This window comes from Sesamum indicum, linkage group LG5 (assembly GCF_026168435.1).
Source record: "Sesamum indicum cultivar Baizhima isolate 11 linkage group LG5, ASM2616843v1, whole genome shotgun sequence".
Classification (NCBI taxonomy): Eukaryota; Viridiplantae; Streptophyta; class Magnoliopsida; order Lamiales; family Pedaliaceae; genus Sesamum; species Sesamum indicum.
In genome coordinates this window covers 15,300,346-15,323,596 of record NC_142661.1, presented here as the reverse complement: position 1 = coordinate 15,323,596, position 23,251 = coordinate 15,300,346, and the positions used below count along the sequence as shown (strand labels likewise).

The 23,251-nt window shown below is 34.2% G+C and overlaps 2 protein-coding genes across 11 annotated transcripts; one reads left to right on the top strand and one right to left on the bottom strand.

Annotated features, from left to right (window-relative positions):
• The first annotated feature begins 1,092 nt into the window (after positions 1 to 1,092).
• LOC105162065 (protein phosphatase 2C and cyclic nucleotide-binding/kinase domain-containing protein) lies at positions 1,093 to 15,504 on the top strand. Of its 8 annotated transcripts, none has more exons than XM_011079975.3 (17): positions 1,188 to 1,245; positions 4,128 to 4,443; positions 4,843 to 6,060; positions 7,758 to 7,889; positions 8,001 to 8,231; positions 8,335 to 8,460; positions 10,224 to 10,286; positions 10,497 to 10,579; positions 10,996 to 11,227; positions 11,305 to 11,618; positions 11,796 to 11,883; positions 11,966 to 12,032; positions 12,268 to 12,545; positions 12,633 to 12,698; positions 12,808 to 12,938; positions 14,644 to 14,797; positions 14,877 to 15,504. In XM_011079975.3, the coding sequence occupies exons 3-17, from the start codon at positions 5,023 to 5,025 to the stop codon at positions 15,120 to 15,122; spliced, it is 3,249 nt and encodes a 1,082-aa protein (XP_011078277.2). In that variant the 5' UTR covers positions 1,188 to 1,245; positions 4,128 to 4,443; positions 4,843 to 5,022; the 3' UTR covers positions 15,123 to 15,504. The 8 variants fall into 8 exon arrangements, 7 of the variants coding, with proteins under 7 accessions (XP_011078275.2, XP_011078280.2, XP_011078283.2 ...); XM_011079977.3 differs by having other exon boundaries at positions 1,190 to 1,245; positions 4,116 to 4,443; positions 4,943 to 6,060; XM_011079974.3 differs by having other exon boundaries at positions 1,190 to 1,245; positions 4,116 to 4,443.
• A 1,815-nt stretch (positions 15,505 to 17,319) lies between these two features.
• NINJA (Putative interactor of JAZ) lies at positions 17,320 to 22,749 on the bottom strand. Of its 3 annotated transcripts, none has more exons than XM_011079984.3 (3): positions 22,415 to 22,749; positions 20,598 to 21,688; positions 17,320 to 18,001 (listed from the first exon to the last, which is right to left on the bottom strand). In XM_011079984.3, exons 2-3 carry the CDS (start codon positions 21,610 to 21,612, stop codon positions 17,511 to 17,513), a joined length of 1,506 nt encoding a protein of 501 aa, XP_011078286.2. In that variant the 5' UTR covers positions 21,613 to 21,688; positions 22,415 to 22,749; the 3' UTR covers positions 17,320 to 17,510. The 3 variants fall into 3 exon arrangements, with proteins under 3 accessions (XP_011078286.2, XP_020549572.2, XP_011078285.2); XM_020693913.2 differs by having other exon boundaries at positions 20,598 to 21,783; positions 22,524 to 22,749; XM_011079983.3 differs by having other exon boundaries at positions 22,524 to 22,748.
• Between the last annotated feature and the right edge of the window lie 502 nt (positions 22,750 to 23,251).

Below are 23,251 nucleotides of genomic sequence, written 5' to 3'. Positions count from 1 at the left end.
TTATATCAAAATTATTTTTAAATATTAGCTTGATACCTACAAAATAGAAATAATAATCTTAATACTTTATGATACTTAGTTGTTAAAAATAAATATTTCAAAGTTGTATCTTAATAATAAATATAATATAAAATAAAATCCACATAATTTAAAAAAAATACAAGTACAATGCTCATTAAAATAATATAAAAATAAGTTAAATTTGACTCCAAATAACTATTTTACGTTCATATTTTATTACCTACAAAAAAAAAATATGAATTACTTTCTTCATTATAAATGACAACAACTTAGAACAAATGTCATCCTCGCATGCAGAAATAACGTCTAACAACCATTGCATAGTCATGATTAATTAGTATTCGTCACGATTTTTCAATTTCGACTATAATATAAACGTTAACAAAGGGTCATATTTGTTGGGGTGTTGGTACAAACATCAGTCCATATGCATCTCATTCACTTTGCTATCACTCACACTGTTTTTTTTTAAATAATTATTACTATAACTTTTAGAAAGAGGTCCACAATCTAAACCTAAAATACACCGAATCAAACTGAATTATGATGAGTTGGAAGTGTAGATGAACTTGGGTCAGAAGGGACCATTTTCGTCACTGTATCCTAACTTCTACTCGTGGAGGTTGTTTTCGTGTGGGTTGTACATTTATGGCTCCACTTCTACTTACTAGAAATTATATGGAATAATTATTGCATTTAAATGCGTAGAAATAGACCTTTTCTTTTCTTTAATATTTGTCATTTTTAAAAAAAAAAAAAGAAAAAAAAATTGTGGAAGAACCAAAGTACGGAATTAATAGGGACACAGCCATTCTCAGCCGCTTGATTTGTCTCATCAAAATGTGATTTGATAGGAGAAAGCCAACTCACTGGCAAAAACTTTTTTTTTTTTTAAATGCTGAAGAAATTTTAAATTAATTGATAAATAAATTATAGATTGAAATTCGAATATATTAATATTCGAAGGGATTAAATTGAAATTTATAAAATTTTAGAGTAAATTATATAAACTAAAAAAATTAGGAAAGATAATTGAAATTTTAATATATTTTTTTTTGAAAAAATGAAATGAGAGTGGATGAGGCTCCAGTGAGCTATCACCCTATCTCCACTTATATATATAGGTACATATCAAAGCAATCATGCATCCACATACCCACAATTATTCACACCCACACACCAACAATTTATCACACAGACACACTCGGGGAAGACGAGAAACAGGTAAGAGAAATTTTGATTTGATTTATTATTAATTTTTGTAATTGTGTTATGTTATTTGATTTAACGTTTAATTGAAAATTTTTACGAGTTTGATTATTTATAGATTTGTAATTGTGTAAATATTTAATTTGAATTCGGGTTATTATAGTCAGTTAGTTAAGTTATTTAATTACTTCAATAAGTTTAGTCGTTGTTATAATTGATTTATTCAATTTAATCGGATCTGTTAATTAAATACTTAATTATATGTGCAGGTGTTTAACTAATTGTTGTAGTAGTGAGAGATTTATGGAAAATTTACAAATATATTATAACATTATATTAGAGAAATAATAAAAGTTTTATTTGAGATTGTATTATCCAATTTGCTTGCTTTATGTCAGTCCAAATTTAGTGATTCTTACGTTTATAAAAATTTTAAAATTTTATAATTTTTGTATAAGCTAAATCATTCATTTCAGTGGGTAACTTCTATTGTCCTGTTTCTACATGGAGTATAGGGTACCGAGATACTCCGTGTAGTGGGAATATCCTGTATTGGTAGGTGAACATTGGGGTGGTGTTAGACCATGTTTGTTATGACGTCTTGTACTTATATTGCTGCACACTGAGGTGGTGTGGGGATGTCACATTTGACGGGTATCATGTGCTATATATTATATGATAGTGATTGTATGATGATGGCCGACAAAATGATATGTTGCAGCTAGACTAATTAAGTCGGGGCCTAAGAAATAAAACAATAGTTTTGTGTCTATGATATTGTGGTTGATGCGTGACTCCGGTGTTGGTTTTTGCATGATATGATTACTTCGTGATTTTGTGAAAATTGCATAACCAATATTGGTTGATTAGTGCCATTGCATGAACTTGGTCTTCTCTGTATGTATTCCTCTGTAGGCTAATTAGCTATACTTACTGAGTTAACAACTCATTTCTTGCCACGTCTTTTTTGGAGGTCAGAGTGACTCGACGAATTAAATTATAAGTCGATTATCAATATTAATAGGTGGGTCAGCAGTGATATCTTGAGTTGGCATCCCTAGCTACATACACTATAAGAAAATTGTCAAATAGCAACGAAAAAAAATTATTGTCGAGATAATTAGTTAGTAAAAAACTCTCGTTGCTAATCTATAGTATCTAATACAAGAAATTTAATTGCTAATGAATTTAGCAAGAGAAATGAACTTGCTACAAATTTACCAACGAACTATTTTAAAAGATATACTAAATAATATAGATTAGCAACGAAAATTTTAATTGCTACTTAGCTCGAAATGATTTTAGCATCAATTTTTTCGTAGCTATTGATCATTTTTCTTGTAGTAATAATTGCATATATGTTAAACTTTTAGTGGATTTGTATTTTAAATTTTACAATAACTAGGAACTGCTATGCTAATGTTGAGGATTATGTACAAAATTTTGATGACGTATGTCATTCTCTGATGTCTACATAATAAATCGAGTAAATTAAGATTCATTTTATTTGGTTAAATATGAATTTTTTATGAGATAAAATGTAATTACGAACGGGTGTTATGAACACTTTTTTTCTTCATTTTCTTTAAAAAAATTGGTAAGCTACATAATTTTCGTGCTATCGAGATTCAGAGGGTGTTTGACTAAGTTTATTTAAAATATTTTATAAGCTATACATTTTAAGCGATGGTTTTGAAATTTATAAGCTATTAGATTTTGTTTTTAAAAATAAAGTTTTGAAGTGCTCGATTGGATAAAAAAAAATTATAGAACTTATCAGATGTTAATAATGATAATTTCGTATTCATAAAGTCAAATTTAAAGAATTTTGTTAAAATTTTGAAAATAAGTCGCGATCTCCTCACTGTTCTCTAAAAGGAGTTTAATTAATAATAGGCTTTTGACATCTTAGCTCTTGATCTTACGATCTCTTTATTTAAAAAATTTACCAGATAGACATTTAAAGATAACCCTATTCGGTAGACATTTAAAAATTTACCAGATAATTTTTTGACACCCTTAATTGGTAAAATTGGAGTTCACGTGTCTACTTTAATCATAATTTTTTATAATAATAATTGCTTGTTAATTATAAAATATTTGATATTAATAATTAATATAGTCACTGTTCATCATATATAATAATTAATATACTGGCATTAATTCAACTGCATTTATTATAATAAAAATAAATTATAATGAGCTCTTTTGAGATTTGTCTCAATTTATTTTTTTTAATTTTTAATATTTATTACATTATTCAATATATGAAAGTATAAAAATTAATTAGATATAAGTAATTTTATGCATAAAAAAATAAATATTCCTCTAAAACTAAACTAACAAATAATAACATGTGATGCAGTGTACAACTTGACCGGTATCTATAATATAAACTATTGTCTGGTTTATATGGAGTGCTATAACATGTGATATAGTGTCCAAAGTTTGATTTGTAGCACTCCAATCGAAGCACTTTAACTTATTATGCGAAACACTGTAACATTTTATAAGATTTGACCTTTTATTTATTTAAATATTTTATAAAGTTTTATTTTTAGAATAAAAATTCAATGTATTTAAAATTTTAAATTATTTTATAAGATATTAAAGCTTATAAGATATTTGAAATAAGCTTAGCCAAACACCTTCTTAGTTGGAGTTTCATATGTTTGTTTTAAAAAAAAAATTTATTACAAAAAGGTCGTGAGATTTGTCACAAACTGGTCGTGTGCAATAAATGTGAAATATGTGTCGAAATTAATATGAAATTCAAATTTAATCAAACGTAACTAGAAATATTATATTTTTATTAAATAATTATTTGGTGTTTTTGTCCTCACAAATAAATATTATATTCATTTGATCAAATTGATCTCAATTAGAATTTTGTTTAGCACACTCAAAATGACGCAAGTTGTGTGCGGTGTGCTGAGACGGGCTGGCGGCGGGTCCAGCGATATCATCTAGCGCTAGCACAGTCAGTAACCAAATTAATGGCGGCTCGTGCGGAATAAGCGCATCCGAAAAGCCAGCAATAGATAAAGAGAATGGCCCCAACCCCCCAACTTTCCGTTCCACACACATGCACTGCTACGTTTCCACTCTACATCTAACACTCTCTTCATCCTAATAGCTACCATTACATACTCCGGTTCTCTTCGTCTGTGCTCTACGTCCATTGCTCAGTAAAATCCCACTTAAGTTTGGAATGTATGTGTCCGATTGCTCTCTGAACTGAACATTTGGCTTTCGCATATTAGAGTTTGTTTGATTATGCTTTTGAGACGTGTGTTTCCGCTGTTGTTTGTGTGATTTCTGTTGGTGTGTGAAGATTGTTTGTTGTTGTTTATGGTGTAAATGGTTTGAGTTGGTACCTAACTTCTTGTGTGGAATATTGGATCGAAAAAATTTGGTGGAAGTTTGAATGCTGTTCATTCTATTAGTATCAGCTATCAGTCATGAACGTTGATCTTTTAGAATTTTGTGGTGTGGATCTTTTATTTTTTGTGGTTTGTGTGATGGGAATTTTATTTAGATCTCTGTGCAAGATACGTTTATAGATAGTGGAAATTTAATTGGTTGCTCCACTTACTTTTTTCCCTGATTTAGGTTGTAATCAAGTTTGAATTTCAACTGGACTAAAGAAAAAGCTGGTTTAATGCATTCGTTGCAATTCTTGGATTGAGGATTTGTAGTGTTTCTGTGACAGAGCATAGTTATTGGGAAACCTAATGCACCACTCTTTGGCAATTTGGAGATCTGGGTTGGTCTTGTTCTGGCGTTCAAGTGATGGGTTGTGTTTATTCCAAGACATGTATTGGTGAGTTATGTGCTCCCCGAAATGTTAAAGTGAACGAAAGTGGAGATGCCAAAACAGCTACAAGTGAGATTGCAGTCTTCTCACCTGCCAAGTCTGACAGCGAGGAAGGGGAAAATGGAGATCAATTGTATCAATTGAGTTCTATTACTGATCCTGAAGTGGGTATTACTAGATTGTCTAGGGTGTCAGCTCAGTTTTTACCTCCTGATGGCTCGAAGGTTGTGAAAGTTCCATCAGAGAGTTATGAATTACGGTACTCTTTTCTATCTCAGAGAGGTTACTACCCTGATGCCCTTGATAAGGCCAACCAAGATAGTTTCTGCATTCACACTCCATTTGGAACAAGTCTGGACGATCATTTCTTTGGGGTTTTTGATGGCCATGGTGAATTTGGAGCTCAATGCTCGCAGTTTGTGAAACAGAAGTTATGTGAGAATTTGTTGCGACATAATCGGTTTCACATAGATGCAGTTGAAGCATGTCATGTTGCTTTCTTGACAACAAATGCGCAATTGCATGCTGATGAGCTAGATGATAGCATGAGCGGAACAACTGCAATTACAGTGCTGGTTCGGGGTAGGACACTTTATGTTGCCAATTCAGGAGATTCTAGGGCTGTTTTAGCTGAGAAAAGAGGGCAGGATATTGTAGCTGTTGACCTGTCAATTGATCAAACACCTTTTCGGCCTGATGAACTTGAACGGGTGAAGCTCTGTGGAGCAAGAGTTCTCACATTGGATCAAATTGAAGGGCTAAAGAATCCAGATGTGCAATGCTGGGGCACTGAAGAAAGCGATGATGGTGATCCGCCGAGACTGTGGGTGCAAAATGGTATGTATCCTGGTACAGCTTTCACAAGAAGCATTGGCGATTCTATTGCTGAGTCTATAGGGGTTGTTGCAAACCCGGAAATTGTTGTTCTGGAGCTGACGCAGAATCATCCTTTCTTTGTGATTGCAAGTGATGGTGTCTTTGAGTTTCTTTCCAGCCAAACTGTGGTGGACATGGTAATTCGTCTTTCCACATATTGCTACTGTGATTCACTTCAAACAATATATCATGATATTATTCAATCTACATGGGTAAAATGAGAGCTAGTCAGTTAATATATTTGCTTCCACTTCCTCCTTCAGACGCGGTCGGAAATAGTGTTTTGAAGTTACAACCTAAATCATCACTTTTGCTCTTCGACAAGCACGGTCAAATGCTAGAAGGCCATGACTCTTTATCTAAAAGTTGATAATGGATTTTTTATTTTTTGAGTAAGTTGCAGTCAGGAAAAGTGAAATAATTGAAAATCAAATTAGAAAGAGGAACATAAAAGAAAACAATATGACTCATGAAACAATTCATATGAATACAGGTTAAACTAATGAAACAGCCTAACAACTAAAGATATCTACTGTAGTGAGGCATCTTTTTAAACTTCAAAAAACTTTGTGTTTCACCACGAATTTTGGAATTCCAATCCTTTGAAGTTAGGCGCTATATGACTAATTTTATGGAGAACCTGATGAGTGGTAAGACATTAACATCAAAATAAAGTAATAATGTATCTTGACTAGGCTGAATGATGGGCTCTCCAGTGCCTTGTCCAAGTGCTTTGACAGGCTTGCTGTTGTTGTTTGAAGTAAAAGTATGAAGTAATAATCATGCTTTATATTCTGAGGTAAACCAAAGGCGCCAAATACCCTTTGGGTTTTGAGTTTCAATAGTGTACATATTCTTGGGTTAACTGACAATTTACCACTTTTAATGTACGTTTCACTTGTTTTAGATGCCAGCAACACTAGTTCTATAGTCAGTATAGACTTCTTGTTAGTAATTAGGGCAAGATTAGAATTTTGCTGGAGCATGTAGCACATAAAAGTAAAGTTTGAGTTACTTCAGATAGTTATGCCCTCAAAATTGTGCGGCAGTTTTATGTTGAATTTCCTTGGTCCGAAGCCATCTTTTAACCATAAAAGCATAAACTAAAAGAACTTAATGTAATCATGGAAATACAATAGAGAGAGAAGAGAATAAACTTCTTAATCAAAAGTATTTATATATTTCTTCAATCTATCTCATGGAATTAGCAGTGGAACAGGGTGGGGTTTAGGTATGGATAGTGCATCATCCTGTTCTACCAAAACAGGAAGAATTCAATATCCAAAAGACGTTCTAATTTTTTCTTATTTGAAGGGTTTATTATGATATGAGTTTCTTTACAAATCTGTATAGATATCAAGTCTACATCAGTTTCCTCTTCTACTAATATTTTGCCCATTTTCTTCTCTACTTTTGACTGGGGAAAAGCCGCAATAGCAAAGAAAGAATAATCTAAATGGTGAAACTAGTAAAATTGCAAGGAAAATATAGACAATAATATTTTTAATATAAATATCATGGGGAGGAAGATTCGTTTTCCCTCTCTCTGAAAGGTCAATTGGAATAGCATTCCAATCCATTTCAATCAGTTGTCAAATTAGAGGGGAGCCAAAACTATGTTGCCAAATATTTCCTGTTGCCCCTATTCTATGCTCATATGGTTTTGACGAGAATAGCCAAGATAAGAAATGGCTTATTGTTGATTATAAGGGTAAGATCATCTTAAGAAGTAATTTATTATCAATTATTTGAATTTTCTCTTATTAGCACTGTCACCGATCTTGCATCCTCTCAATCGACCATTGACGCTCCTTTTGTGCCATTCATTTTTCAGGTTGCAAGATATAAGGACCCACGTGATGCTTGTGCTGCAATTGTTGCTGAATCATACCGTCTCTGGCTACAATATGAAACTCGTACTGATGACATTACTGTGATAGTTGTGCATCTAAATGGGTTAAATGATGTAAGTGATTTTATATGCTCATTTTCACATGTAATTTTTATGTGTTTGATTTTATTTTTTTCCCCTTATTCCTTCAAATACTTAAATTAGTGGTTTCATCTACAATGATAGGCTGCATTTGGTCAGTCAGAAAATTTTGATGCAGTTTTAAGACCCCCTTTACCCCAAGTGATTGAAGTATCAGGATCAGAGTCTCCATCTCTTCCAAACTGGAGATCTAGACATAATCGTGCAAGGAATGATTTATCTCGTGCACGACTCCGTGCAATTGAAAGTTCTCTTGAGAATGGGCAAGCTTGGGTTCCTTCATCTCCAGCCAATAGAAAGACATGGGAAGAAGAAGTAAACACCTCTCATTAATTCTCATTTTTTCGTTTTCTAAATAGTCATCTTCCTAAACTACATACCAATTGATCCCTGTTGATATATAATCAAAACCTGGCAGGCTCAAATTGAACGGGCCTTGCGCGATCATTTTCTTTTCAGAAAGCTTACTGATTCTCAGTGTCATGTTTTGTTGGACTGCATGCAAAGAGTTGAGGTCCAAGCAGGAGACATAGTAGTAAAACAGGTAAAAAATTATCTAATTTCTGATCATCGGCTGCTAGAATACAATCTTTTTCAGTTATGTCTCAAATGCTTTAGAATGTGTTGACTGGCTGTAGCAAACAATGAGGTTCGGCGTATAGACTGCTTGTCATTGGGAAAGATAATCTTTTCCAGATTGTTTCACATACACTTTCTGAAAGATGAAAATGTAATTTGAATAATGCATCATCAGTAGCTTGCATTATGATGGTTACATAAGCTTACATCATCATAAATAAGATATAATATACATAGTGCACCACTTGAAAAAGTACTACTTAATAGATGTGACACAGTTATAACTTCAGTAAAATTTTGAACTTGGTCGAAGGATGTTGTGCTGGTATCACATGGGTAAGACAATGAATTAAACTTTTGCCTGATGTGTGTCTTGGTTTCCACACAACCAGTTAGCCAAAACTTTCACGCACACTCAAGCCCTCATATTTGATATAGTATGAAACTTAGTTTTCAAGCCAATAATGCACACACAGAACATGCAAAATTGCATAAGCATAAGAGATCATTACAGTTTAAAGGACAACTCAATCTTACATTAGTCGCCAAACACAGTACAATGAAATCTGTCTAAGGGTTGCACACAACACTCATACATGCAACTTGGCCATGAACGTGTTTAGAGCAATATAGAATTGTAGAGGACATCTCCAATTGCTGGGAATTATTAGCCAATGACTTGGCAACATTTGTCTAGCAAAGGACACCAGCATTTCCCAAGTGCCTGCGGTTGCCTTGAGGGAGATAGGCACAATCGGTATCACATGCACTGCATAGGCCACAAGGGTTTCCACACAACTACAACACCTTGCTCATCATCAATTTGCCTTCCACCTACCAATATGATCGTGCAAGCTGGGGATCAGCAAGTTCCCTTTTGAGCTGGTCCATCTTCCAGCCAACTACTGCAAGCAGGATGCTTACTGCATATGTGGAATCCTACTATTCGCACATATCCTATTGTTTTCACATTTGGTGCTGCTTGTACGTGGGTATCCTGCCTTCCGCACATGAATGTTGCCTGCTTGTGCTCCCTGGATTTGTGCATTTGGCACTACCTGCAATGTTACATACAAAGCCCACACTACGTGCGCAACAAGCTTGGGTAACCAAGAGTCATGCACCACATCTCAACGGGTCCATAACATCTGGCTGAACCCTTGCATGGCCAATCATCACTATAACTGACGAATTATCTGCCTTAATCATGTTCAACACTACGAAAATGTGACAGATAATCCTGTGCTGACACTCCATGTGCCCTGGTACGCAAGCCTACCTGCCAACAAGTAATGGCCCTCTAAAAGGATGATAGATGAACTTAATGCAAAATTGTTATTGAACTGAACTCAGAATTGGAGCTATATTTCACGTCTATGAATGTAGCAACTAGCATATGTTTAAAGATAAACACTAAAAGATGGTCCATGGGTACTTTCCAGGACAGGCCCTTATTTGCATGTGGAAACATTTAACTTTAACGTCACTAAGAAATTATTTTTGTGGACATCTAGCCTTGCAAGTCACTCCTTTGAACTTAGATCTTCAATAAATTGGGCTCAAGGAATCTCTGCTCAATGGTGACATTTGCTTCCATTTTCCGTATGCTTATCTTTCATAATTTGGCAGTTATATATTCGGTTTTGGTACTATGTTTCCAGGTCTTAGAGGATGCCTGGCATATATAAATATTTCTACTGGTATAATTTATTTTTATGGATTTTTCAGGGTGGAGAAGGTGACTGTTTTTATGTTGTTGGGAACGGGGAGTTCGAGGTCTTGGCAACTCAGGTGGTTTTGATTTTTACAGTATATTAGACTTCCCTATCTCAAGAGAAACTTGTTTTTAGTTGAAACACTGAAGCACTTAAATGTTTATTTTATTAGACTTTTCCCCACTTCTAAAGAAACTAGTTTTAAGTTGAAAAAATTGAAGTTTTATTCTAATTATATTTCCTCAATATGTTTTGTAAAGTCTCTCACTATGAGCTTATGTGCCAGGAAGAAAAAGATGGAGAAGTGCCCAGGGTACTACAACGATATACTGCTGAAAAGTTATCTTCCTTTGGCGAGTTAGCACTGATGTGAGATATCCTACCTTTTCCTGTTTCAGAATGTACATTTTTAATTTCTTTTTATTTTTTAATAATTTGCTTAGCTCAAATGTTGAATTGTAATGACTGGATTTATATATTGATACATGTCTGAACTTGATATCATAAAATGAATTGAAATAACAAAGCTACTTCTATATGGAACATGACACTCAAATTTCTGTAAATATTAGGATAGTAAGGACTTGATAAGGTAAGGATGAAAGTAGTCATTTAGTTGGGAATTTTCCCTTTACTTTTTCTCGGCAGATTAGTTTTTGAGTTACGACAGTTGTTATTAACTCATGTTTTATGGCTATTGATGTCCAACATTCATTTGTTTTATGCATATACTTGACTTAATTTCATCAACTATCTTTTCAAATTCTCAACTTGTTAAACTATAGGTATAACAAGCCACTCCAAGCTTCTGTTCGAGCTGTGACCAATGGAACTCTCTGGGAACTTAAAAGAGAAGATTTTAGAGGAATTCTCATGTCTGAGTTTTCTAATTTATCCTCATTGAAGTTACTTCGATCAGTTGATCTTCTTTCAAGGTTGACAATCTTACAACTGAGTCATATTGCAGATTCGCTATCAGAAGTGTCTTTCATTGATGGACAGAAAATAATTGATAAGGTATACTTGGTTTATATATTTGAATGAATGTGCTTTTTAGTTGATTTTGTCTTATTCTCTGTTATCCACCTTTGCAGAATGAGAACCTCCAGGGTTTGTACGTCATACAGAAGGGAGTCGTAAAAATTACCTGTGACTTAGATTCTATTAAAAATGTTAATGCATCAAGTCTCATGTCTGAAGTTGAGAAGCAGGATGATAATACGTCTAGCAAGAGCTTTTCAGTGGAAAAGACTAAGGGTGGCTATTTTGGAGAATGGACACTTCTTGGTGAGCGTATCTCTGCCTTTAGTGCCATTGCTGTGGGCGATGTGATCTGCTCCGTCCTAACAAAGGAGAAGCTTGATTCAGTTGTAGGCCCTCTGGCAAAGCTTGCACAAGATGACCATAAGTATGTCCAGGTTTCTGCTTGCCAAAACCTAGTCAGCTTATGTCTAATATGTTTCTGTAGATAACATCTAAATCTCAATAGATACACGGGCCCCTTCAGCTTTTGATCTCCATGTATATTTATGTATGTATCTCAATAATCCTTGACTAAAGTGTGTTTTCCTGTTTATTTTCTTAGGTCAAAGAACTGTCCTACCAGCTTACCCACAGAATCTATAGAAGATTTTGATGCTTCAACTATTAAGAAGATTCAGCTTACTGATTTGGTAAGAGACAGATATTCTTATTTCAAACTTAATCTCTAATGACCTTTAAGAGAGAAAATAATTGTACAGTATTTTTTCCAAGGAGTGGAGAACTTGTTTGTATTCCACTGACTGCAGTGAGATTATCCTTGTACGTCTTATAGATTCAGGTTTGTTCTTTCAACTATTTTATGCATAACATCTACATAAATTTACTAGTTGTTTTTTTTTTTTTTTTTGTGTGTGTGTTCAGTGTATCAGTGAAGACTTCCCACTATTCCTCTTTCTCTACTAGTTTACTTATGTCTGATTTACCCTATACAGAATGCTAAGATTCAGAGGAAGAACTTTTATACGAATGCACTTAAGTCATTCATTTCGTTTTTCTTTTTTCTCTATCTGCAGAAACTTTGCTTAGTCTAAAGAGATTTTCAAAGCAGAAGGTTAAAAGACTTGGGAAAGAAGCATTAGTACTGAAGGAGAAGAACCTGTTTAAGTCCATAAGCCACTCTGCTTTTGTGCCACGAGTTATATGTACTTGTGCTGATCAATCATATGCTGGCTTACTTCTGGACACACGTATTGCTTGCTCTATGACATCAGTAATTCATAGTGCACTGGATGAAGCATCTGCACAATTTTGTGCTGCCTGCATTGTTATTGCCTTAGAAGGTTTGCACAAGGTAGCTTAAATCCATGATCAAATTCATTTTCTATATGCTAATAATTATTTCATAAAGTTTTTGCTGTTTTTGGAATCAACAATTTAGAGTGGCATTCTTTATCGAGGTGTGTCCCCTGATGTTCTAGTGTTTGATCGGACAGGATATATACAGGTTAGATGATATTTTCTGTTCCTAGATCCAGTAATATTTGTTTCTTTTGTTAGAAATGGTAGCTTGGATATACATGGAAGTTATAAATGAGTTCCTTAATTCATTGTAGCTAGTCGACTTCAGATTTGGGAAGAAATTATCCGGTGATTGTTCTGAGAGAACATACACTATATGCGGTACAACTGATTCATTGGCTCCTGAAATCATCCAAGGAAAAGGCCATGGCTTCCCTGCTGACTGGTATGTCCATTAGATTCAGATGGTCAACTACACATTTTAGTAAACATAGCTAAGTGATTTCGTTAGTGATATGATAATGTTGGTTTGTCTTTTTCCTCGTCCAAGTCTTTTTCTATTTCATTGTTCTTTGTTATCTTGAGCAACCAAAAACCCCTTTTCACATGTATTATCCTGCTCCTAATTAACCTCTAACAACCAAAATTGCTGAAGGCTTTTCGAACCATGTGATTTCTTTTTATGTTGCACACAATATTTTTGCGTTTGAAAATCAAAACACATGAAAAGTATAACAAAACAAAAGGATTAAATGCAACTTACCCCCCTCTGATGTGTGAAATGAGCAAATAAACCACTGTGAAAAAAGAATTAGCAAATTACCTTCTGTGTTCCAAAAATTAAAACAAATTACCCCTCTATTAATGGTTTATTTTTCACAGGGTCTTTTGCTCATTTCTCATATCATAGGGGGGTAAATTGCATTTTTCTCCAAAATAAAATATACATAATTTGATAAATAAGTTGTGTACAATCCCTATTGAATCTACGATTCTTCTATTAAAAAATAACAAACTTCGATTTTGACAATTTGAAAGTGAAATCTCCACTTGATCTCATTTGAACTTGAATTTGACTTTTTATAAACTTAATTTGATGACTTAACGCCCTAATCCTAAATAAAACATTATAGTCTTGATTTAGAGTTGGGGAGTTGAAGGTGAGTCGCTGCTTAAATCTCCTTGAAGGTTAACTGTGAATACTTATAATGTTGATTTGAGGCATACTGTTGTAATTTCGAATTAAAGGCTATAACTCGGTACACAGTTTTTCGATGAATTCTTGATCTCTGCCTTAACGCCTTTTGAATATTCTTGAGTTGGATAAACTTCAAGAGCTCTTCTTGAGACCTTCTCGAGCTTTTATCTTTGGCGTGTCAAAATGAATTTCAAGGACCATTCTATATAAGTGTTTTAAAGAGGATGGTCTTACTTTACTTAAACACATTTGGTATCGTCTCTTTTTGGTTTGATCTAAAAAGAGAAATACATCAAATATTTGTCATGATATGAGTGGCTCGTTTGATATTCCCTTAAATTTGTATTATTTAGAGAGATAAATTTCCATTATTAGTCTTGGTGTGATTGGCACACATATGAGTGTTCCATGTGGCACAACTTGATTGGCCTGATTGCCAGTCTGCAAAAAAACATAATTCAATTTACTATTGCATTTGACGCTTGTCTGCATTTGATTTATTATAAAATACGTATTAGAAGATCAATTAGATTAACTATACTTGGAGTTATATTTGCTACTTCCAACATATTTAAATATTAGAATGAATAATATAAACATTATAATATTAGAATATTACAAACATATTAGAATGTTGGCCTTTTCTTTTTCTATGAGAGGCATTATCATATGTTCAACTACATGAATTTTAGGTTTTCTATCTCTTAAAGAGAGTTTTTCTCAAAACATTGTGCCCCCTACTATTGCCTCCTTATGGATGTTTATAGTATTTTACTTTCCTGATTTTGGTATTCTTTATCTATACTTCAAGACCACTTTGGTATTCATGAACTTGGATGGATGCAATGATATTCTTTCACTTGGCTAATGGCTGATTTTTGTTTCTCATGCAATGTCTCATTTAAGATATTCGCAACCCCATATTTTTGCCTCAGTTGCTCTAGTTGTGCAGGTGGGCTTTGGGAGCTTTGATCTATTTCATGCTACAAGCTGAAATGCCTTTCGGATCTTGGAGAGAAAGTGAGCTCACTTTCGCTAGAATAGTGAAAGGTCAGCTAACTCTCCCACAACATTTTAGCATTGAAGCTGTTGATCTCATTACCAAGGTTCAAAGCATCAACTTATTTTCTTATTTTTTGAAGTAAAAGCACAATGATATGGAACCTAACATGTCATGTTATTCAGTTGCTTGAAGTAGATGAAAGTGCTAGACTTGGAAGCCAAGGCATAGACTCCGTTAAAGCCCATCCGTGGTTTGATGGTATTGATTGGAAAGGATTAGCAGAACGTGCGGTTCCTGTCCCTCATGATATTATCTCGCGCATAAAAGTACACATGGATAGCCATTCGGCGGATATAGTAACTTCAACACATTCCCCAGTTCGGGATATTGAAGAACTTAACACCCCAGAATGGCTTGAGGATTGGTAGAAGAGCACTTCATAATTTTGTGTTTTTCTCTCTTTTGTGGAGTTTTTTCAGCTCAGCATTTTTGCTTGTTGGTTTGCTGGAAAGTTTGGGATAAAGAGGCAAGCTTCCGGATTACAGCTCAATGATAGCCATGGAGAAAATTTATCTGTCGTTTGCTACACTTGGTAAATGCTCCCCTACTACATTTTGACTATGTAAATAGTTAATATCTAGATGAATGAGCACTCTGTTTATATTTGCTTTCTGCACCTCTTCAAATGAGTTGGATTTCTTGATAAATAGTTAAATAGGGCATGCTGCTGTTTATGGAAATTCTTAGTTTGTATATCCTAGGTATTTGTGATTGCACTTTTGGGTAAATGGAATTGAAAACTATCCATAATGTTTTGTGGTTATTTTCTACATCTTTTGGATATTTAAACCTTGTGCCCTTGTTACCCAATAAGGTCTACTTTAATTGGAGAAATTAATGCCCCATGATATTAAGATTATGCGTTTGACTCCCACATATGTGTGGATGTTGTTTCTACTTTTAGTAATTAATGATTGGTTATACATACTTGATGTTGATTATTGATATATTAATTGATATAATTGTTAATGTTAATTTTATTTCACATCTCTATCTATTTATTCAAGTGGGTTGTCCTCATCATTGATTCTTTGTCTAAATTGCTTATATATATCTTCCAAAAGTTGGGAAAACTATAAATTTTGTCATGTAACTATAGGAAAGTGGCGCATTTGGTCCTCTTGATTTTGACTTTACAATTGAAGATTATCATTTTTTTTAGAAAAAAAAAAACCTCATTTAGTACATATCTTGGTAGAAAATACTTAATTTTACAAGCATTATCTACTTTTAATTCTACTACAACTTTCTACTTTTAATTCTAATTCTGCTACAACTTTCAATTTATTTACGAATCACTTCTTTAAAAATAGGAATTTTTATAAACACTCATTGTACATGGTCAGATGCTTTTAAAGCATTAATGCTTTAACACTCTATACGATACGGAAACCAGTTTGGCCTTAGATCAAAGCACCACCACACACAATATGCAATGCTAATTTCCTCAAGATGCATATGGAAGAAGTGACAGGAAAGGGATTCTCTCTGACCCATCCCAAACAAAGAAATTGAATGCCAGAAGCGTGCAGGGACAATGCACGCTTTATTAGTGCAAAAAGTATTTAGGGGAAATGGTAGCACATGGAATTGTGTTCCCCTCGTACTCTAGTAGTGTTGGATTATAACGATTTCATATATATATATATATATATATATATATCATATATGAAATCATGAAATTGACCACCGCCACAACCCTCAACATTAGCAGACTGAAAAGATCTCATAGCCATAAGACTGAAGTTGTCCGTCCTCACCAACTATGGACAAACTAAGCCAGCAAATGTTGGCTCATGAGCTAGTTTTATAGGATCTGATTGGGTTGTAATCGAGCTAGGTGGTATTAAACTTCATATATACTACTGAACGGGAAACATCAAATTTCATACACTCAATGAATCAAAACCCAAACAAGCCCGTTTCATTTCCAGTTCTAGAAGACACGACGGGAACTATTTATGTTATATTCAACATCAAAGACATGAAAGCTAGTACTTATGTTATATTCGACATCAAAGACATGAAAAAGCAATGATTACATTCAACCTCTAAGGCAACATGAAGCAAGTAGAGGCAATGAGGTTATTTTAACATCATAGACATGAAAGCAACATGCGTCCATGGCAGAGACTGACACTATTTCAGTGGTAATGTGAATGTTTGTACACACTAAGTGCCCTTTGCTTTTTCTCATTAAAATTTGAATGTTGAGCTCCAATTCCCAAATAAACCAAATAGAAGATATTAAAGCACCAAATCTACAGCAAAAAAACAGCACCAGTGTCACTGTATCTTTTATTTTCTCCTATGACTAACAGGACACCTGTGTTCTGCACAGAGTAAAAACTCCAGACCTCTCATAAACACAGACTTGTATAAACAGAAATTGTCGCACGCAACAAGCGAGGATGTTCCATTGTATACCCAATAAAGTACAAATTCCAAAATACCAGCCCATGTCTGAAGCCAGATTAATCTTCGTAGCAATTCTCATCTAGTTAAGCAACCAAACCAATCATGTAAAATACACATAGAGGGGTATACCTACTAAAGCAGAAATGATGGACAAAAGAACACGCTGATAAATTATTAAGACACTTCTTGAAAAGTTACAACAACATAATTAAGAATGCATGACATAAATATACAATAGATGCAAAGCATACATATATGAAGGCTTCTCAATTGCATGAGATGCCAAAGTTTATTGACCAAAGCAAAATTGTAAAACCTGAACTTCTTGATTCCCAAGATCAGCTTTGAGCTGAGGCTGCAGGATTGCTACTTGGGATTGAAGCTAAACCAGCACCAGCAGCATCTGGAGTGCTGTTTTCTTCACCAGCATGACGTACAAATTCCTCAGGAGACATGTGAGAACCATGGCAAGCACAAACGATCCTTATCTGAGTCGGGCTATACCTGTACGTTACACCAGATATCGTCCTGCCATTGGGACCTGGGCCTGTTGTAGAAACCCATGGTAGATTCGGATAGGAACCACAACCTCCAAATTTGAGGTCGGCCGCAATACCAGGTCTTATAGCTGGAAATTCAGAAGGAGTTGATTCGGCTCTAGGCTGATCAGATGCATCTTTTCCCTGATGAATTGCATTGCTTCCTTTCAAATCACCCTCTGTGTGAGAAGAGGAGCCTTCTTCAGCAACTTGCTGCTTTCCGCAACTTTTTCCATGTTCTGCAGCCCTCCCATCATATTGTGTAGATTCAGGTGACTTATGTGGAATCACTGCCATGTTTTCCAAATAAACAGAGTAAGCATCAGGAACCTCAGTTGCCATCTATACTGACGAGTGAAAGATACTGATGATTCATAATTAGTTAAACCCAGAGGAAATATATAGAACTCGATCAGGTCAAAAGTAGTAGTGCAGTTTGTTACTGAATAACCATGAAAAACAGAATATTTTTCGGTGAGGCTGTTGCACATGCATGTTCTATACATTCATGATACATATATATACCTATATGTATATAATATAAAACAAACCACTCTTAGAAACAGGAAAAGATGCACATTACTACATCAGGTTTTCAATATGGTCATCTAAAGGAATCTTGATGTGCGAAAACAAAAAATTAGGCCATGCATTATTATATTCTTTCAACTAAGAAAACCAGCCTGCAGCATGGGTAACTCCATAATCCAAAAACATACATGATAGCTGGATACTTAATCAACATTCAAATGCACCAGGGTGCATTATTCTATTGATATAGCATGATGTTGTGCTGTTACAACAAGCAAGAATCACCTACTCACAGAGATTCTTATTCAAGGAACAACTAAAGAAATAAACCGAAAAGTATTTTTTAATAGATTAAGTCAAAAATTAAATTTTGTATTTAAATTAAAATTTATTATTTTAATAAAATGTTATTACACAAGAAAAGAACATGATGTCAATCAAAAAATAGTCTTTCAAACAGAGATCATTTAAATTAACTATACAAATTTTAGTAAATTATGAGCAAAAGCAAAGAATCAGAGGACAATAAATAACAAATAAATATTAAATATAACAATAAGAAATCCTTTTAAAATATTAATCTCATTTTGGTGTATAGAAAATTAAAATGATAACTTCATCTTAGTGTATGAGAAACTTTTAATCAAAAATTTTAATTAATATAAAGTATAATTCTATTTTAAAATTCTCTTAAATAAAAATTAGTAACTTAAAATTCTCTTTAAATAAAAAATTAAAATAGATAAGAATATATATGTTTGAATTACTAATAATATTATTAGAACTTCAACTATTAAATCATAAATTAGCAACTAATCTCTTTTAATATGACTTTTTTTAAATTAAAAAGTATGTTATTATCATATTTCGAGTTAAATTATAAATGGTTTAATAAATAAAAATATATATGTTCTAGATAAAAGTAAATTTAATAAAAATTTCTTCAAAGTTTCTTAAACATGAAACTCACAAGCACCCTTTCTCATATTTCGTAATTATAGATAAACCCCATAAGAGCAGTGTAGTCCATAAAAAAATATGAAATAGTAAAGAACAGATCAACAACGCAACATGTTCGATGCAATTTTTGGCTGGCTTATGTATTTTTCGGGCTGCAAATTACGGGCAGAGGAGACAGTGTAAGGTGTATGACGGTTTTGGTGGGTATATGTATAACTTTTCAAAATTGAGGGGCAGTTGGCATAATTTCGCCATATTTCAGGGGGTGTCAGGACATTGTAGATTTGGATTTTAACCTGCTCCAGATGACACGCAATAGAGTGTAAAAGTTTTTACAAACTTTAATGCTTGAGAACTCAGAAAGAGATGGGGAGAGAGAAGAGGGACAGGGAGAGGAAGAGGTAGAGACAGGGACCGGGAAGGTGGATCCTTGAGTCAACATTAAATGCATCAAGAGGCATTTTTCTGTAGAAATCATGAATCTGCTTTTGTATTCGTCATGACAAGGAAGAGACACTTTATTATAAAGACTCTTATTGAAGAAACTAAAGAAATTACTTTCTCAAATACTTCACATAAGGCTGAAGTCTAAATGTTCACTAACATAAAGAGAAAATTAACCAATATTCACACAACGATAAGAGGAAATGAGAAGTCTCAACAATAAAGATTGTAACTGGAAAGACTAGAATGAGACGGGAAGTGTCAATGCACTCTGCTAGTCTCTTTAGGCAGTTTTGCACGTCCCTTGATTTCTAAAATGAAGGCTAACTCATAATGACAAAGAAACTTGCACATTGTCATAAAAAATGGAATAAAGTGTAGATAGTGTGAGAATGAAGATGTTGATAAGCATATAGCTTCTGACTTTTGGCACCAGCTGATGTGCTCATTTAATTTCATAACATTAAATTCTTAGTTCTGACTACATAATGTGATTCTCTATTGATACCGAGAAGATCTGTGTTTCACAAAAGTCTTCCCATATAGTGGATGTGCCTCTCAAATTAAAAAAGATCAGGTCGAAGAAAATACATAATGTCATCAAGGTAGTTTTTCATTCAGATGTAGTTTATTAATCCATAAGCCAGCCAAGTGATGATAAGGAAAATGTATTCACTGGTAAGGCAGCAAATTAGTCTCTAAAGATTCATGGTGCAAATAGCAGTGCAATACAACAAGCGGGGAGCAAATACTGAATTGCTGACATATGCAAGTTATGTCCTCATACCAACTACCAGTCTACTACTCATTGCTGACCATGCACTAACAAATGCTGGTTGAACATTTATGCCCCTCATGCTCTTGAGCAAAGCCCTTTTAGCATGTTCCATAATTTACTGCAAGGAATAAACTAGAGGAAGAGAGAAAATGTAGAAAGAATTAAAGAAAAACCTTGATTCAGCTTCCGGCTGTCATTGTGAGTGTCTGGGTTTACTGAATTCCTTCCAGAGTATGGGTGAATTTGCTGATGATGAGAAACAATGCCCTGAGGATTATCCCTGTCTAGCTGTGGAAGCTGGACAGCAGTGTAACCAAACATTAATGGGATATTAGCCGGCATCACTGGCTGGATACCTGGTCTATCACCATTTTGGGCATTAATTGAATGCATCATGCTGGGTAGTGGATAGCTAGGAAGACAAGGTGTACCACTAGGGTTAGAATCCTTAACAGGTTGTGAGTAAGACATGTTCATATTCACTGCCTGAGCTGGGAATGAAACACCATAGTGCATCGGCATGCTCATCACATTAAGATCCTTTTCTGATGAAATGGTAAATCTCTTCTGTCCTAAAATTTCTGCACCACTTGAATCGCCAAATGCATGAGACTCCTTTTGAGACCTGGATAGGCTACCACTTGATACAAATCGTTTTGAAACATCATCATGCTGAGAAATGTGCCTTGAAGTTGAACCATCCACTTCGGAATCTGCTACGTCCTCATTTTCTGCAGTTGATCCCTCATCTGTGGTTATGGAAATGTGGGATACCTTGGCCTTATCAGTCAAATCGGGATGATTGGTTTCTCTCTCATGCTTCTTTTGCTGGTTAGTCTCAACAAACAAGTTCTTGCGCTTTTCACCAACACCAGATCTCCTTTCTTCTTCAACTTCAGTGGACCTGCTATCATTTGTCAACCATATTCCTCCAGTGTTTGAGTTCTTAGAAGTTTCCAAATCCACAGCAGCTTTAGGAAAGTTGTTATAAAAGTTATCTTCTACTTTCAAGGGATGCTGTTGGGTTCCACCTTCTAGAAAGTTTTTGAACTCGTTGATCAATTTGCTACCTCTATCATCTTCATCCGATCTAACATCAGATGTGCTGCCATATTTACCTTTCTGTGAGGAACTATTTCCACCACAAGGTAAACCCAGACTCAGATCAAGACCTTTCTCATCCTCCATTTTTATGGAACCAAAAGTTCTAACAAATGCTCACGCATTCCAACCTTCAACCTCTCCTTCAGCAGTGTACTGATGCCTAGCAAAAAACAATCAGAAGGTTCATTGAGCAACCATCTGAATAATACAATCCACCTTACATCGGAACATAGAGCAAAAACCATGCCGCAACATCTAAATCCCAGAGAAAAAGGAAAAAGCATAATTATCACTTATAAGAAAGTAAATAAGCTTATAAGGAAAAGCACCATTCAATAAACAGCATATTAGATTCCCTCCTAGTTTACAAATTTCATGAAATCATAGTCAGTGACTCACTAAAAATAGCAACTAAATTTATTACTATTCTCCTTATTCACACAAGTGGCTGAAACATTTAATAAAAGTTGAAAAATGAATAGCATTTCACAACCAAATCCATGATGAAATAAAAACGAATCTTAATCAGTCTCAACAACACAATCTCATGATATTAATTGAGCAATAGAACTCATCAAGACTAACCTTATTTAACTCGAAGAATAACACTCCCACCTCGTTATGACATATTATAGAACAAATATCTTGCTAAATTACTACTCAAAAAAATTCATTGTTAGCTAAATCTACACCCCAAACAAAACCAATTCAAATAGTCCCCAGATTAGCAGCATCTAAGAATTAATTAACACAACCAAGTAATACTTTCATATTTAAGATCAGACAGAGCTCTATACTTCTCACGAACTAAGCAAAACAACGAAAAAGAAACCCACAAAAGAAACGATGACGAAAGAAACACAGCCCCCTCCAATTCCAATCATACCTGAAACAAACTGCAACCCACAAGCTTAAACACGCAGAAAAAACGAAAAGAACCTCAAATTTAGGGGGAAAACACTGAAATTACAGAACCCAGATAAATTTCGCATCACCTGATGGTGGAGCTGATTAAAGATAAAAGCACGAGCGAATTAGGGGTATTCTGTAGCGTGGGAAGAAAGAATTGAGCCGCGAGCAAGCACAAGGCGAATAAGAAAGACCTGAAATTTTGTTTCAATTTATATATATATTTTCAGTGGCCTTAATTTTGCACGTGTTTCTATTTTTCTACTGTTTTCGGTGCTCGCTTTTTAGGTGGAGGAGACTGTGGCTGAGAGTCAGTGAAGTAACAGTCTAAGACTCCGTCATCTGTTGCACAATTTTTTCCCACCGAAAAATCGCCATTTTTTGGTATTAACAGAAAACCTTTTTCAATATTTATCATTCATTCATTTTCCATTTATCCCACACCTTAAATTCTTAAGGCATTCTTTATTTATAATTGTTCGTTTGATTCTTCGATTGAGCTGCTCAAATTTGAATAAGTTAATATTAAAATTTATAAAAAAAGGGGGCGTGAGAAGTTAGATGGGTGGGTGGGAAGTTAACAAATAAATTAATATGACATACCAAAATAATTGAGACATCTATTGATCCATTTTCAATTATATATAATTAGTAATGTGTGGCACACCCTATGTGTGTGCAATTTTTACAAATATTATTTAAATGAAATATTTATAAAATACTTATTATTTGATAAACTATATACAAAATAATAAGTTAACTTTAAATTTGTAAAAAAAAATAGTGACAAAGAAAGATGAAAGAAATATTTAAA

Coding starts and splice junctions, on each gene's coding strand:
- LOC105162065 (XM_011079973.3), top strand. CDS start 5,023: ATGGGTTGTGTTTATTCCAAGACATGTATTGGTGAGTTATGTGCTCCC. Junction 7,890..8,000: donor ATCTAAATGGGTTAAATGAT/GTAAGTGATTTT, acceptor CTACAATGATAG/GCTGCATTTGGTCAGTCAGA. Junction 14,798..14,876: donor CTGTTGATCTCATTACCAAG/GTTCAAAGCATC, acceptor CATGTTATTCAG/TTGCTTGAAGTAGATGAAAG.
- NINJA (XM_011079984.3), bottom strand. CDS start 21,612: ATGGAGGATGAGAAAGGTCTTGATCTGAGTCTGGGTTTACCTTGTGGT. Junction 18,002..20,597: donor CAGCCGGAAGCTGAATCAAG/GTTTTTCTTTAA, acceptor AAAACATGGCAG/TGATTCCACATAAGTCACCT.